Source organism: Triticum urartu, chromosome 7A, assembly GCF_056163025.1.
Source record: "Triticum urartu cultivar PI428250 chromosome 7A, HENAU_Tu73, whole genome shotgun sequence".
In the NCBI taxonomy this organism is placed as follows: Eukaryota; Viridiplantae; Streptophyta; class Magnoliopsida; order Poales; family Poaceae; genus Triticum; species Triticum urartu.
The window spans coordinates 236,543,691-236,560,587 of record NC_141879.1 but is presented as its reverse complement, the minus strand read 5'-3'; the positions used below and the strand labels follow the sequence as shown (position 1 = coordinate 236,560,587).

General features: G+C 45.6%; 1 protein-coding gene across 1 annotated transcript; it reads right to left on the bottom strand.

Moving 5' to 3' along the window:
* Window positions 1-8,889: 8,889 nt before the first annotated feature.
* On the bottom strand, window positions 8,890-16,896 carry LOC125518691 (uncharacterized). The gene is made up of 4 exons (XM_087532519.1): window positions 16,848-16,896; window positions 14,300-14,938; window positions 10,071-10,146; window positions 8,890-9,061 (listed from the first exon to the last, which is right to left on the bottom strand). The coding sequence occupies exons 1-4, from the start codon at window positions 16,894-16,896 to the stop codon at window positions 8,890-8,892; spliced, it is 936 nt and encodes a 311-aa protein (XP_087388645.1).
* Between the last annotated feature and the right edge of the window lies 1 nt (window position 16,897).

The following is a 16,897-nucleotide window of genomic DNA, read 5'->3' as shown; positions in this document are numbered from 1 at the left end:
AATAACTAATTTATTATTGCCTCTAGGGCATATTTCCAACAGTCTCCCACTTGCACTAGAGTCAATAATCTAGTTCACATCGCCATGTGATTAACATTCACAGGTCACATCGCCATGTGACCAACATCCAATGAGTTTACTAGTGTCACTAAACTAGTTCACATTACCATGTGATTAACACTCGATGAGTTCTGGGTTTGATCATGTTATGCTTGTGAGAGATGTTACAGTCAACGGGTCTGAATCTTTCAGATCCGTATGTACTTCGCAAATTTCTTATGTCATCTTGTAGATGCAGCTACTATGCTATATTTGGAGCCATTTCAAATAACTGTTCTACTTGGAGCTATTCTAAATTGTTGCTCCATTATACGTATCCGGTATCTCTACTCAGAGCTATCCAGATAGGTGTTAAGCTTGCATCGACGTAACTCTTTACGACGAACTCTTTTACCACCTCCATAATCGAGAAAATTCCTTAGTCCACTAGTTACTAAGGATAACTTTGACCGCTGTCCTGTGATCCATACTTGGATCACTCTTGTACCCCTTGACTGACTCATGGCAAGGCACATTTCAGGTGCGGTACACAGCATAGCATACTGTAGAGCCTACGTCTAAAGCATAGGGGACGACCTTCGTCCTTCCTCTTTCTTCTGCCGTGGTCGAGCTTTAAGTCTTAACTTCATACCTTACAACTCAGGCAAGAACACCTTCTTTGACTGATCCATCTTGAACACCTTCAAGATCATGTCAAGGTATGTGCTCATTTGAAAGTACCATTAAGCGTTTTGATCTATCCTTATAGATCTTAATGCTCAATGTTCAAGTAGCTTAATCCAGGCTTTCCATTGAAAAACACTTTCCAAATAACCCTATATGCTTTCCAGAAATTCTACGTCATTTCTGATTAACAACATGTCAACAACATATATTCATCAGAAATTCTATAGTGCTCCCACTCACTTCTTTGGAAATACAAGTTTCTCATAAACTTTTTATAAACCCAAAATCTTTGATCATCTCATCAAAGCATACATTCCAACTCCGAGATGCTTACTCCAGTCCTTAGAAGGATTGCTGGAGCTTTGCATACTTATTAGCATCTTTCAGGATTGACAAAACCTTCCGGTTGTATCACATACAACCTTTCCTCAAGAAAATCGTCGAGGAAACAACGTTTTGACATCCTATCTGCAAGATTTCATAAATAATGCAGTAATCGCTAATATAATTCCAACAGACTCTTAGCATCGCTACGAGTGAGAAAGTCTCATCGTAGTCAACTCCTTGAACTTGTCGGAAAACATCTTAACAAGTCGATCTTTCTAAATGGTGATACTTACCATCATTGTCCGTCTTCCTTTTAAAATCCATCTGCACTCAACAGCCTTACGACCATCGAGCTGTTCTGTCAAAGTCTACACTTTGTTTTCATACATGGATCCTCTCTTGGATTTTATGGCCTCGAGCCATTTTGGAATCCAGGCCCACCATCGCTTCTCCATAGCTCGTAGGTTCATTATTGTCTAGCAACATGACTTCCAAGACAGGATTACGTACCACTCTGAAGTAGTACGCATCCTTGTCATCCTACGAGGTTTGGTAGTGACTTGATCTGAAGTTTCATGATCAATATCATAAGCTTCCACTTCAATTGGTGTAGGTGCCACAGGAACAACTCTTTGTGCCCTGCTATACACTAGTTGAAGAGACGGTTCAATAACCTCATCAAGTCTCCACCATCCTCCCACTCAATTCTTTCGAGAGAAACTTTTCCTCGAGAAAGGACCCGATTCTAGAAACAATCCCTTATTGCTTTCGGATCTGAGACAGGAGGTATACCCAACTGATTTGGGTGTCCTATGAAGATGCATTTATCCGCTTTGGGTTCGAGCTTATCAGCCTGAAACTTTTTCACATAAGCGTCGCAGCCCCAAACTTTTAAGAAATGACAGCTTAGGTTTCTCTAAACCATAGTTCATACGGTGTCATCTCATCGGAATTACGTGGTGCCTTATTTAAAGTGAATGTGGTTGTCTCTAATGCCTAACCCATAAACTATCGTGGTAATTCGATAAGAGACATCATGGTCTGCATCATATCCAATAGGGTGCAGTTATGATGTTCGGACACACCATCACACTATGGTGTTCCAGGCTGTATTAGTTGTGAAACAATTTCCACAATGTCTTAATTCTGTGCCAAACTCGTAATTCAAATATTCATCTCTATGATCATATCACAGATATTTTATCCTCTTGTCACGACGATCTTTCAACTTCACCCTGAAATTACTTGAACCTTTCAATAATTCAGACTCGTGATTCATCAAGTAAATATACTCAACATCTACTCAAATCATCTGTGAAGTAAGAACATAACGATATCCACTACATGCCTCAGCACTCATTGGACTGCACACATCAAAATGTATTACTTCCAACAAGTTGCTTTCTAGTTCCATTTTACTGAAAACGAGGCTTTCAGTCATCTTGCCCATGTGGTATGATTTGCATGTCTCAAGTGATTAAAAATCAAGTGAGTCCAAACGGTCCATTTGATGGAGTTTCTTCATGCATATCTACCAACAAACATGGTTTGCATGTCTCAATCCTTTCAAAAATGAGTGAGTCCAAAGATCCATCAACATGGAGCTTCTTCATGCGTTTTATACCGATATGACTTAAGTGGCAGTGCCACAAGTAGGTGGTACTATCATTACTATCTTTTGGCATGAACATGTGTATCACTACGATCGAGATTCAATAAACCATTCATTTTAGGTGCAAGACCATTGAAGGTATTATTCAAATAAACAGAGTAACCGTTATTCTCCTTAAATGAATAACCGTATTGCGATAGACATAATCCAATCATGTCTATGCTCAACGCAAACACCAATCTCGATGGTAGAGGGAGCGTCCGATGCTTGATCATATCAACATTGGAAACACTTCCAACACATATCGTCAGCTCACCTTTAGCTAGTCTCCGTTTATTCCGTAGCTTTTATTTCGAGTTACTAACACTTAGCAACTGAACCGGTATCTAATACCCTGGTGCTACTAGTAGTACTAGTAAAGTACACATTAACACAATGTATATCCAATATACTTCTATTGACCTTGCCAGCCTTCTCATCTACCAAGTATCTAGGGTAATTCTGCTCCAGTGGCTGTTCCCCTTATTACAGAAGCACTCAGTCTCGGGTTTGGGTTCAACCTTGGGTTTCTTCACTAGAGCAGCAGCTGAATTGCCGTTTCATGAAGCATCCCTTCTTGCCCTTGCCCTTCTTGAAACTAGTGGTTTCACCAACCATCAACAATTGATGCTCCTTCTTGATTTCTACTTTTGTGGTGTCAAACATCGCGAATATCTCAAGGATCATCATATATATCCCTGATATATTATAGTTCAACACGAAGCTCTAGCAGCTTGGTGGTAATGACTTCGGAGAAACATCACTATCTCATCTGGAAGATCAACTCCCACTTGATTCAAATAATTGTTGTACTCAGACAATCTGAGCACAAGCTCAACAATTGAGCTTTTCTCCTTAGTTTGTAGGCTAAGAAAATCATCGGAGGTCTTATACCTCTTGACGTGGGTACGAGCCTGAAATCCCAATTTCAGCCCTCGAAACATCTCATATGTTTCGCGACGTTTCAAAAAAAAACATCTTTGGTGCCTCAATTCTAAACCATTCAGCATTACGCATTGAACTATCATGTAGCCATCAAAACGTGTATGTCAGATGTTCGCAACATCCACAGACAACGTTCGAGGTTCAGCACACTGAGCGGTGCATTAAGGACATAAGCCTTCTATGAAGCAATGAGGACAATCCTCAGTTTACGGACCTAGTCTGCATAATTGCTACTATCAACTTTCAACTAAATTTTCTCTAGGAACATATCTAAACAGTAGAACTGAAGCGCGAGCTACGACATAATTTGCAAAGATCTCTTGACTATGTTCAGGATAATTAAGTTCATCTTATGAACTCCCACTCAGATAGACATCCCTCTAGTCATCTAAGTGATTACATGATCCGAGTCAACTAGGCCGTGTCCGATCATCACGTGAGACGGACTAGTCAACGTCGGTGAACATCTTCATGTTGATCGTATCTTCTATACGACTCATGCTCGACCTTTCGGTCTTCTGTGTTCCGAGGCCATGTCTATACACATGATAGGCTCGTCAAGTTAACCCTAAGTGTTTTGCATGTGTAAAACTGTCTTACACCCGTTGTATGTGAATGTAAGGATCTATCACACCCGATCATCACGTGGTGCTTCGAAACGACGAACTTTAGCAACGGTGCACAGTTAGGGGAGAACACATTCTTGAAATTGTAATGAGGGATCATCTTATTTACTACCGTCGCTCTAAGCAAATAAGATGCATAAACATGATAAACATCACATGCAATCAAATAATAGTGACATGATATGGCCAATATCATATAGCTCCTTTGATCTCCATCTTGGGGCTCCATGATCATCTTGTCACTGGCATGACACCATGATCTCCATCATCGTGTCTTCTTGAAGTTGTCTCGTCATCGACATGCAAGTCGTGATTCCCTTGACAAGAACATGATCAATCTCATACATCACATATATCATTCATCACATCCTTTTGGCCATATCACATCACATAGCATACCCTGCAAAAACAAGTTAGACGTCCTCTAATTGTTGTTTGCATGTTTTACGTGGCTGCTATGGGTTTCTAGCAAGAACGTTTCTTACCTACACAAAAAACCACAACGTGATATGCCAATTGCTATTTACCCTTCATAAAGACCCTTTTCATCGAATCTGATCCAACTAAAGTGGGAGAGACAGACACCCGCTAGCCACCTTTATGCAACTAGTGCATGTCAGTCGGTGGAACCAGTCTCACGTAAGAGTACGTGTAAGGTCGGTCCGGGCCGCTTCATCCCACGATGCCGCCGAATCAAGATAAGACTAGTAACGGCAAGCATATTGAACAAAATCAACGCCCACAACTACTTTGTGTTCTACTCGTGCATAGTAACTACGCATAGACCTAGCTCATGATGCCACTGTTGGGGAACGTAGCATAAATTCAAAATTTTCCTACGTGTCACCAAGATCAATCTATGGAGTCATCTAGCAACGAGGGAGGATTGGATCTACATACCCTTGTAGATCGCGCGCGGAAGCATTCAAGAGAACGGGGTTGATGGAGTCGTACTCGTCGTGATTCAAATCACCGATGATCCTAGCGCCGAACGGACGGCACCTCCGCGTTCAACACACGTAAGGAGCAGCGACGTCTCCTCCTTCTTGATCCAGCAAGGGGGAAGGAGAGGTTGATGGAGATCCAACAGCACGACGGCGTGGTGGTGGAAGTAGCGGGATTCCAACAGGGCTTCGCCAAGCGCTGCGGGAGGAGGGAGATGTGTCATGGGAGGGAGAGGGAGGCGCCAGGCCTTAGGTATGGTTGCCCTCCCTTACCCCCACTATATATAGGGCCAAGGGAGAGGGGGGAGGCGCAGCCCTTGCCCCTTCCTCCAAGGAAGGGTGCGGCCAAGGGGGGGGAGGAGTCCATCCTCCCCAAGGCACCTCGGAGGTGCCTTCCCCTTTTAGGACTCTCCCATTTTTCTCTTCTCTTGGCGCATGGGCCTCTTGGGGCTGGTGCCCTTGGCCCATGTAGGCCAAGGCGCACCCCCTACAGCCCATGTGGCCCCCCGGGGCAGGTGGCCCCACCCGGTGGACCCCCGGGACCCTTCCGGTGGTCCCGCTACAATACCGGTGACCCCGAAACTTGTCCCGATGGCCGAAATAGCACTTCCTATATATAATTCTTTACCTCCGGACCATTCCGGAACTCCTCGTGACGTCCGGGATCTCATCCGGGACTCCGAACAACTTTCGGGTTACCGCATACTAATATCTCTATAACCCTAGCGTCACCGAACCTTAAGTGTGTAGACCCTACGGGTTCGGGAGACATGCAGACATGACCGAGATGACTCTCCGGTCAATAACCAACAGCGGGATCTGGATACCCATGTTGGCTCCCACATGTTCCACGATGATCTCATCGGATGAACCACGATGTCAAGGACTTAATCAATCCCGTATACAATTCCCTTTGTCTAGCGGTACGATACTTGCCCGAGATTCGATCGTCGGTATCCCGATACCTTGTTCAATCTCGTTACCGGCAAGTCTCTTTTACTCGTTCCGTAACACATCATCCCGTGATCAACTCCTTGATCACATTGTGCACATTATGATGATGTCCTACCGAGTGGGCCCAGAGATACCTCTCCGTTTACACGGAGTGACAAATCCCAGTCTCGATTCGTGCCAACCCAACAGACACTTTCGGAGATACCTGTAGTGTACCTTTATAGCCACCCAGTTACGTTGTGACGTTTGGCACACCCAAAGCACTCCTACGGTATCCGGGAGTTGCACAATCTCATGGTCTAAGGAAATGATACTTGACATTAGAAAAGCTTTAGCATACGAACTACACGATCTTGTGCTATGCTTAGGATTGGGTCTTGTCCATCACATCATTCTCCTAATGATGTGATCCCGTTATCAATGACATCCAATGTCCATGGTCAGGAAACCGTAACCATCTATTGATCAACGAGCTAGTCAACTAGAGGCTTACTAGGGACATGGTGTTGTCTATGTATCCACACATGTATCTGAGTTTCCTATCAATACAATTATAGCATGGATAATAAACGATTATCATGAACAAGGAAATATAATAATAATAACTAATTTATTATTGCCTCTAGGGCATATTTCCAACAGCCTCTGCATCTATGGGTATGAAAACAGACCGGACCAGCTCCTCCTTCCACGATGAGGTAGTGTGCTCAATCAGCTCGTGCACATACGTTGGCGGATCGGCCACCAGAGATGTCATAGACCGCATTATATCCCCTCTGGGGATCCAGTTGTGTTCCCATATGAGAGTATCTTCTCCAGTCCCAATCCTACGTATGACACCTTGCTTCATTATATCTCTACCGTCCAGTATCGCACACCATATTTGAGATGGATGTGAACCCAACTCAGCATGTAGAATATCACAGTGAGGAAAATATGCAGCCTTAAGTATGAGCGAGCTGAGAGTATTGGGAGTTTGAAGAAGCCTCCATGCCTGTCTCGCTAGCAACGCGAGGTTAAAAAGCTCGAGGTCGCAGAAGCCCAATCCTCCCATGTGTTTAGGCCTTGTCATAATATCCCATGCCACCCAGGATGGCTTGAGTTTACCTTGTTTACTTCCCCACCAGAACTGCCTAATTATCGAAGTGACATTCTCACACAGGCCCCGGGGAAGTCTGAAGCATGCCATTGAGTAGACAGGAATTGCTTGAGCAACTGATTTCATAAGAATCTCCTTCCCCGCTGCTGAAAGAAGCTTCTCCATCCACCCTTTAATCTTCTCCCACACACGGTCACGCAAATATTTGAAGGTACCATTCTTTGAGTGTCCCACATCCGTTGGCATACCCAAATATTTACCACTCAATGATTCCTTATGGACTCCCACCGCTTGTTTAACATTATCACGCACCACCTGCGGGCAACCTCGACTGAAGAAAATAGATGATTTCTCATTGTTCACCCTCTGACCCGATGCTCCACAGTAAGCATTCAGCAGGTTTGATACCGCATGTGCCCCCTCTGCACTTGCCTTGAAAAACAGCAGGCTGTCATCTGCAAACAAAAGGTGGTTAATAGCCGGAGCTGTGGGTGCCACCTTGATTCCGCCAAGTACTGATGACTGAGAACTGGATTTTAAAAGGCACGAAAGGCCCTCTGCTGCAATCAAAAACAAGTAAGGGGAGATGGGATCTCCCTGTCGAATACCTCTCGAAGGTTTAAACTGATCTAGCTTCTCACCATTAAAAAGAACTGAGAAGGATACCGAAGTCACCATGTTCATTACTATGTTCACCCAAGACTGAGCAAATCCTAACTTGGTCATGATAGCCTTCAAATATTGCCACTCCACCCGATCATAGGCCTTCATCATGTCAAGTTTGAGAGCACATGAACTATTTGATTTTGCTCTAGACCTTTTCATGAAATGCAAGCACTCATAGGCACATATGATGTTATCAGTTATGAGTCTCCCTGGGACAAAGGCTGATTGCTCCTCAGAGATGATGTCCGGAAGAATCTGCTTGAGCCTGTTTGCAACCACCTTCGAAGCAATCTTGTATAGCACATTGCATAAACTGATAGGTCTAAACTGAGGGAGTAGTGTTGGATTCATTACCTTTGGTATTAGAACCAAAACAGTATCATTTATGCTCTCAGCACTCTCCTCCCCTCTTACAATTCTGAAGACGGCTCTAGTGACCTCCTCCCCGCATAAAGACCAATGTCTTTGGTAGAAATGTGCTGGGAAACCATCAGGACCCGGCGCCTTTGTTGGTGCCATCTGAAACAGGGTTGTTTTCACCTCGTCGCTGGTATATGGTGCGCATAAAATATCATTCATCCCTGATGTTACCTTCTGTGGTACATGCATCAACACCTCGTCCATGCCCGTCACTCCTTCCGATGTGTACAAGTTCTGGTAAAACTCATTGACCATCTCCCTTAGGTCTCCAGGATCATCAATAAGCACGCCAAGTGAGTTAGCCAGTGCCTTAATCATATTATTCTTTCTCCGGATGCTTGCTCTCAAATGGAAAAAAAATTGTGTTTTTATCCCCCGCGGCCAGCCACTCTATCCTGGATCTTTGACGCCACATCAACTCCTCCCGATGGTAGAGCTCCACCAACTTATCATTGATCTTGATCTCCGCATGTGACGGTCCAGTCCTCCCCGGATTCCCTCTCAAGCGCTCAAGTTCAGCTTTAAGAGATTTTATCTCCATCGGACGCTGCCGAAAGTGTCATTGTTCCACCTAGATAGGTCTGTAGCAAGATCAGACATCTTCCTCCTAATCTCCTCAACTGTATGGCTCGGGTGTTTTGAGTTCCACCTCTCCAGAATGGTGTCCCTCCACTGCTCGTGGGTCTCCCACATGGTCTCGTACCTGAAAGAACGTTTACATGTAGGCCTCTAATGCTCATTAATCTCCAGTAGAATAGGACAATGGTCCGAAGTTGCAGCAGTGAGGTGTGATAGGCTTGCAAGAGGGAATTGAGCGCTCCACTCAGCCAATCCAAGAGCCCTATCCAGCCTCACACGGGTAAAAGTTCCTCCAGCGACCTTCTTCTCGAAAGTCCAAAAGCGTCCCTTATAGCCCAAGTCCATCAACATGCAAACATCAACAGTGTCTCGAAAAGCCTGAATTTGGGCATTGCTGCGCTGTCCAATACCCACATGTTCGTCCGGACGTAGAACCTCGTTGAAATCACCAATACAGAGCCAAGGGAGTGCACTCAAAGTACTTATATTTTTTAACACTGTCCAAGTTTGGTGTCGGAGATGCGTTTGTGCCTCTCCATATACACAAGTAAGCCTCCATGGATCCTTGCCAGGATCAACAACCGAGCAATCAATACGATAACACGAGTAACCCAAAATATCAAATTTTATTGGATTGTTCCAGAAAACTCCAATTCCTCCACTCCTCCCTTGACTATCTATAGCATAACAATTATCATAACCCAATGTTCCAGCAAGAGCTTCTACCCTACCTCTCTCTACTTGAGTTTCTACGATACAGAGGATAGGGGGGGCAAACTTCTTCGCCAAATCGCGAAGCTCATTAACTGTCACGGCATTGCCCACGCCACGACAGTTCCAGCATAAGGTATTCATTGCCCCCGGCGTTCCTCCGAGGTGGAGGACGCCGATTTTGGATCTAGGGTTGTAACAATCTTTGTAACCTTCTCTGTTGACATCTTGGTCCGCTTCGGCTCTTGCTTTGATCTTGGACTGACTGGAGGGGGTGGGGGCGCCGGTAGCATCAGCGGGGTCTTCCCTGCTGAAATATTGGCGTCTGCAGGTGCCACCTGGGCTGGAGGGTTTGCCACCAACAGTTTTGCCTTCATACCATCTTGGGTACGCTTCCGGTTCTCATCGGCCTCTTTCATCACTGTGTCATGCTCATCTTCTGCTTCAGAGTAGAACTCTGTTGTTGCTCCTCTCCCAACAGTTTGTCCCGTCCTTCCAGCACCTCTTCCACGACCTCCACGAACACCTCTTCCCCCATTGGGATTCTGCCCCGGTCCCGGTCCAGCACCTCTGAACCACCCCGCACACAGTTCTTTAAACACTAAAGCAGATTTGGCATGGATGCTGTCGCCGTGCTCTTTGTACTGATGTCCCAAGTGGCCGCATACTGCGCACCAGTCCGGTAACCTCTCATATTTAACCTTGAAGACCTGCCGCTTCCCCTCATGAACCAGACTGACAGCATTCTTAAGAGGCTTGTGTACATCAATGCGGATTCTCACTGTAGAAATTACCCTCGAAATCTTGTGACTTAGGTTCAGCATATATATATTCTCCCACCTTCCTTGCAAGGGGTTTGATGAGAGGGTAGAAGCCATCAGGTAGATCATGTATCTGCAGCCATATCTCCAGGGAATCAAGCTTGACCAGCGACGGCTTTGTGAACCCGTCATATTCAGCAAGAATCACCGCATTGCCTTTGTAGTTCCAGGGCCCCTCATCCATAGCTCTCTCCCAGTCGCCTAAGCAAGCAAATTGCAGAGTGTAGAGGTTCTCCTTGAGGGGTCAAAACTGCACTGGTTGGGCGAGATCCCATGCTGCCCTCATTGTCTTGAAGAAACCATATTGACTGTATTTCTTTTCCGTATGGACTCGCGCTATGGCCATCCATCGAGTTGCCGTCGGCGGCAGCGGATCTTCCTTCTCCACCACCACATCATCCATGTCCTCCTCTTGGAGTCCCAATTCACTCATCAGCGCCTCCAGGTCCGTCGCAGCGTTGGAGCTCGACGCCTCAGACGCCATCTTCTTTCCCTGACCCGAAAAGAGAATTGATCGGGTACTTTGTGACCTAACCCTAGCAACCCCCAACGCCAGAACCCGAGCGCCAAGACCGGGCATCGCTCCAAAGAGCACCCCCTTGATCGGTCCGAACGCTACTGGCCGGCGAGAACGGAGGGAGGGGAGACGAACCCTACAGTGGCGATCAAATCGCCGCCGAGGGGAAGAGAAACCCTAACAGGAGGGGAAGGGGTGCTCATTAATCACCATATGTAGCAGCCGCTAGCTTAAAAACATATTGATTTAAGCTAGGCCATGGGTGAGAAGAGATAAGTTGGGCCCAAAAGAAGTTGATTTACGGCCATGTTGACCAATATGATTTTAGATTTAGAAAATATACATGGTGGAAAATAAATCAGCAGACTATAGTTATGCCAACTGTTCTGACATACAGAATGCAATGTCAAAAGCTCAGAAAAAACAAGAACACAAAAGCATCATTAAAAATTGTTCTTTTGACGATTTGTTTGACAAAGTAACCAGACGGAATTCACTTACAATTTTCTTTTTGAAAAGTTCAGAATCGCATCCTAGAGAAGGTCAATAAAAATGGTTGCACAAAAAAGAGACACCGAGGGATTCATCAAAAAAGTTGCAAGTTGCTGTCAGTGGTGTTTTAATTGATATGTGTGCGTTTTTAATTTGCTAGAATCTTTTTTTAGGTTGCCAGAATAAAAAAGGGATTTTCACGGTTTTGTACAAAAAAACTTGAAGTTCAAATTTTAAAAATGCACAATGTTTATTAAAAAGCTATGATTTTTTCCGTTACAAAAAGAAATAAAACCAAGAAGTCGAAATCAAAAAAGAGGGTCAGTTTGATGATTATACAAAATTTCGATTTGTCAGAAGTGGCGCACCGAGAACATTTATAAAATGAGCCACATTTTACAACTCATTAAATTTGATTCTACGTTAAAGTTTTCTCACGTTGCAACGCATGGGCATTTGTGTTAGTCTTTCCCTAATAATAATAAAGCATGGATTGACTTCGTGGGTTCACCTTCACAATATGCTTCTTTTCATGAATTTACGCTTTCAGTTTTTTCACCTATATTATTTTCTACATCCGAGATGGTACTATTTTACTTGCTTTTCCCTTCGTATACGGATCGAACTCCCGCCGATCGGGTAGAGAAAGAGCCACCAAACCAAGTCGCCCTTAGTCCCACCTTGCTATATTATACTCCCTCTGTCCGGAAATACTTGTCTTAGAAATGGATAAAATGGATGTACCTATAACTAAAATAAGTCTACATACATCCATTACTAAGACAAGTATTTTCGAACGGAGGGAGTACCACATTACACCAATTTATATTTGTCTGTGATTTGAAATTAATCAACCACCTCAAGGAGTGGGTCCTAGGATATGAGCACGAAAGGAAATAAATCAAAAGAAGAAATAAATTTCTCTTTGAAGGAAAAAGAAGGAAGGAAATTAATCCTCCACCTCAAGAAGTGGGTCCCAGGATATGAGCACGAAAGGAAAGAAACCAAAAGAAGAAATAAATTTCGATTGCGCTATTATGAGCAGGAAGTTTGAAACATAAATTCCATTCGAGCAAGGCAAGGAAGGAAAGGGAAAAAACGTCAAGGGTAAATGTCAACATATGTGTAGATAGATTCAATTCTACATGCACGACCATGTGAGGCTATCCCCTGCACAAGGAGCGGCACTTTGCATTTCATAGGATTCAGACTTCAATAGACTATATAGGAGCAGCTGGGGGCTTGGCGGAAAATAAGTGCATATTACATGGTAAACATTAAATAAACAATATTGTTGAACCTATGCTCGAGTAATATCAGATGTGCCTTGCTTGTACATGATCAAATGGAATTCGGCAGAAGTAAAGAATTTGTGTGTTGGTCACTTGAGCAACAATACGCATGAGACATAGGCCATTTTTTAGGCCACTTGCAAATCTGGCATTAACTAATTCCAGTGTAGATTATTTATGATTGCTCAGAACAAAAGATATGTTTTTTTTATAAATTTTCCACTATTAATCCTTAGCTACTTCAATTTCATAAAACGTCATTCACATAAAATTACACGTCACTACCAATATGACATATATAGATGTAAGAAAATGATTGATTACCTTTTCTCCTTCTGTATAGATGATACCAAGCAATTGACTGAATTCATATCGGAAGGCGACTAATGTGACCATCTCAATCTTTTTGGATTAATGAGGGTGCAGAAATTGATGTAGTTCAATTTAAAGTAGGCTGATATATTGTAGCTTTATCCACAGTTATAAGAGTTTTGTTACCTTCGTGTTTTTGATCGAAGATTAAGATGTTGGTGTTATATGCATTTTCTATGTAGCTAAAGATATTTTACTAAAATTTGTACGAAATCCATACAGGTATTGTCATCAAGTTTGCTAATAAAATAATGTCTATGTCTTTATTACCCCGTTGCAATACACGAGGATATGTCGGGTTCACCGTCACAATACGTTTTTCCCCTTAAGTTTACGCTTCATTTTAAATTTAAAACATATACGTGAGGTAGTACTAATTTGGGAAATCACGTCATGTGCAATCTGACTATGCATGCGGTGCCAGGCTGCCAGCCCAAAACAAATTGCCACCGGACCGGATCGACCTTCGGAAACATGCAAGCATGGAATCTGACAAACACGTGTTATTTGGATTGCACGCATAAGGAAACTACACATCTTCTTCCACGACACGGCTGCTACGGATAAGTCGGTTGATTTCATCCATAATTAAAACCACCTTGCTGACCGTTTGATGTAGCCCGACCGCACCATTTGATTTGTTTCTCTAAGCTGTAGATAAGTCAACGCACGCACTTCTCTGCTTGAGTAAATTGCGTAGAAGTATCATAATTGAAGCATTGAAAACAGATTGGTACCAAGTTTGGTAATTTTTACATGTCAGTATCAAGTCTAGGGCTAGACGTTACAAAAAGGTCTAAATCGCGTATAAACGCGTATTGACGGTGTATCTGACCGGCGGGGTCCGCATGTCAGCTGCCGATGTGGCATTTTTTTTGCAGAAACCCCCCGCGCCTCCTTCGTGCTCACGCGCGGCAGGGCCCGATCTGGATCGAGGGGAGGAGCCCCTCGAGCCCGAGCTCCTTCGCCTCCCGTAACCCCCGCCCCGCTCTGGCCTCCTCCTCGCCACGCTGCCGGCCGGCCACCGGAGCACCACCACCGGCGATCAGGACCAGGTCATCCCCGCACCCTGCCTCTCTCCTTCTCTTCCTCCTTCCATTTTTTCTTCTCTCTCTCTCTCACCCGAAGCTCTCTCTCTTGACGCGTCGCCTTGGTTCCCGTCTTCTTGGACTCCGGCGGCCGCATAGCCTCCTCCAGCGCCCACGCCTCCTCGATCCTCGCGTCCTGCAGCATCGCATCCCGCACCGCCTCCTGCAGCTCCAGTGAGGGCGGAACCCCGTCGGAGGCCATCTCGTCGAGGGCGACGAGCGCGCTCCTGGGGTCCCCGAACCTGCAGAACCCGGCGACGGCGATGCCGTAGGTGGCGGCGTCGGGCCGGCGCGGGGAGTCGAGGCGGCAGAGCCAGCGGAGCACGAAAGCGGCCTCGCGGGCGTGGTGCATCGCGAGGAGGTGGCCGAGGAGCGGGGTGGCGAGCGGGAGCGGCGAGGGGCGGACGGGGTGGTGGCGGAGCGCGGTGAGCAGGGCGAAGGCCGGGGTGAGCGTGGGGAGGGAGGCGAGGTGCTCCGCGAGCGGAGGGGACGGGAGGCGCTCCGAGGAGCTGGGCAGGAGGAGTGCTGCGGAGAGGAGGCGGCCGACGGCGGGGACCTGGCCCTCAGAGATGAGTCGTGGGATGAGCGCGGAGATGGTGTCGAGCTCGGACGGGGAGAGGGGGGAGGGAGGCGCTTCCGTTGTGCAGAGGCCCCGAAGGAGATGGTGGAGGCCACGAGCAGAGGCCGCGGCGGTGCGAGCAGGGGCAGCTGAAAGCACAAGTGCTCCCTAGGTGGTTTTGGTAATTGATGACAACATATCTCTTGTTGGACTAATGTTTCTATCTAGTATGTTTCAGATAAGTTCAACAATGGAGTGGCATGGACTAAAGGTTGTGGGAACTCCTTCAAGATGCTAAGGACAAAGGATTGGCTAAAGCTTCAAGCTCAAGACTCTTCATTTATATTTTAGTGATCCAAGATCACATTGAGTCCATAGGAAAAGCCAATACTATCAAGGAGGGATGAGGTGTTGCTTAATGAGCCTCTTGCTTCATGTGCTTAATGATATGCTCCAAAATCCTCAGCTACTTTCCCACTTCCACATATGACCTAAACCCAAAGCCAAACTCAGACCTACCGATTCTTTCTATCCGGCGCCACCGAGTTTTCACTTGTCATAAGCCACTGCCAAAACCCTAGCAATTCGGTTCTACCGATAGGGATCTCGGTCTCACCGAAATGGGGTTGCAAACTCTCTGTTTCCCTTTCGTAACTTTTCGGTCTCACCGAAAAAGCGAATCGGTCCCATCGAGATTGCAATGTAAATTCAGTGTTTCCTTTTTGTAACTTTTCGGTCTCACCGAAAGAGCAAATCGGTCCCACCGAGTTTGCCTGACCAACTCTCTGGTTAGCTAATTACCAAAATCGGTCTCACCGAGTTTGTGTAATCGGTCTCACCGAGATTACGTTATGCCCAAACCCTAACCATATCGGTCCTACCGAGTTGCATGTCAGTCCCACCGAAAATCTCTAACGGTCACTAGGTTTACCTTTTCGGTCCGACCGAGTTTGTTGATTCGGTCCCACCGAGATTGGAAAACTGTGAGTAACGGTTGGATTTTGTGTGGAGGCTATATATACCCCTCCACCTCCTCTTCATTCAATGAGAGAGCCATCAGAACACTTCTACACTTCCAACTCATATGTTCTGAGAGAGAACCACCTACTCATGTGTTGAGACCAAGATATTCCATTCCTACCATATGAATCTTGATCTCTAGCCTTCCCCAAGTTGCTTTCCACTCAAATCTTCTTTCCACCAAATCCAAATCCTATGAGAGTGAGTTGAGGGTTGGGGAGACTATCATTTGAAGCACAAGAGCAAGGAGTTCATTATCTACACACCATTTGGCTAGGTGTCACTTGAGAGCCTCTGACAAGATTGTGGAGTTGAACCAAGGAGTTTGTAAGGGCAAGGAGATCGCCTACTTCGTGAAGATCTACCGCTAGTGAGGCAAGTCCTTCATGGGCGATGGCCATGGTGGGATAGACAAGGTTGCTACTTCGTGGACCCTTTGTGGGTGGTTGCTTCTTCGTGGACCCTTCATGGGTGGAGCCCTCCGTGGACTCGCGCAAGCGTTACCCTTTGTGGGTGGAGCCCTCCGTGGACTCGCGCAACCGTTACCCTTTGTGGGTTGAAGTCTCCATCAATGTGGATGTAGGATAGCACCACCTATCCGAACCACGGAAAAAACATTCGTGTCTCCAATTGCGTTTGAATTCTCCAAACCCTTCTCCTTACATTCTTGCAAGTTACATGCTTTACATTCCGTTGCTCATATACTGTTTGCATGCTTGCTTGATATGTATTGTGTATGTTGAAATTATGCCTAAAACTCCACTCAAACCAAAAAGGCCTAAAAATTGCAACTTTAGCACTAAGTGTCTAATCACCCCCCCCCCCCCTCTAGACACATCTACTTCTAGATCCTACAGCAGCTCCAGCGCAAGCGGGGGCCGCGATGATGCGATGGGAGCTCAGGCTTGATGGATCCCCCCTCCCCCCTCGATCCAGACCGGCCGCCGCCGTGCGGGGTGTTTTTGCAAAAAAAATGCCACATCGGCAGCTGACATGCGGGCCCCGCCGGTCAGATACACTGTCAATACGCGTTTATACGCGATTTAGACCTTTTTGTAACGTCTAGCCCCAGACTTAATACTGACATG

Coding starts and splice junctions, on each gene's coding strand:
- LOC125518691 (XM_087532519.1), bottom strand. CDS start 16,896: ATGTCAGTATTAAGTCTGGGGCTAGACGTTACAAAAAGGTCTAAATCG. Junction 14,939..16,847: donor TACAAAAAGGTCTAAATCGC/GTATAAACGCGT, acceptor TTGTGCTTTCAG/CTGCCCCTGCTCGCACCGCC. Junction 10,147..14,299: donor GCCGGAGTCCAAGAAGACGG/GAACCAAGGCGA, acceptor TGGAAGAGGTGC/TGGAAGGACGGGACAAACTG.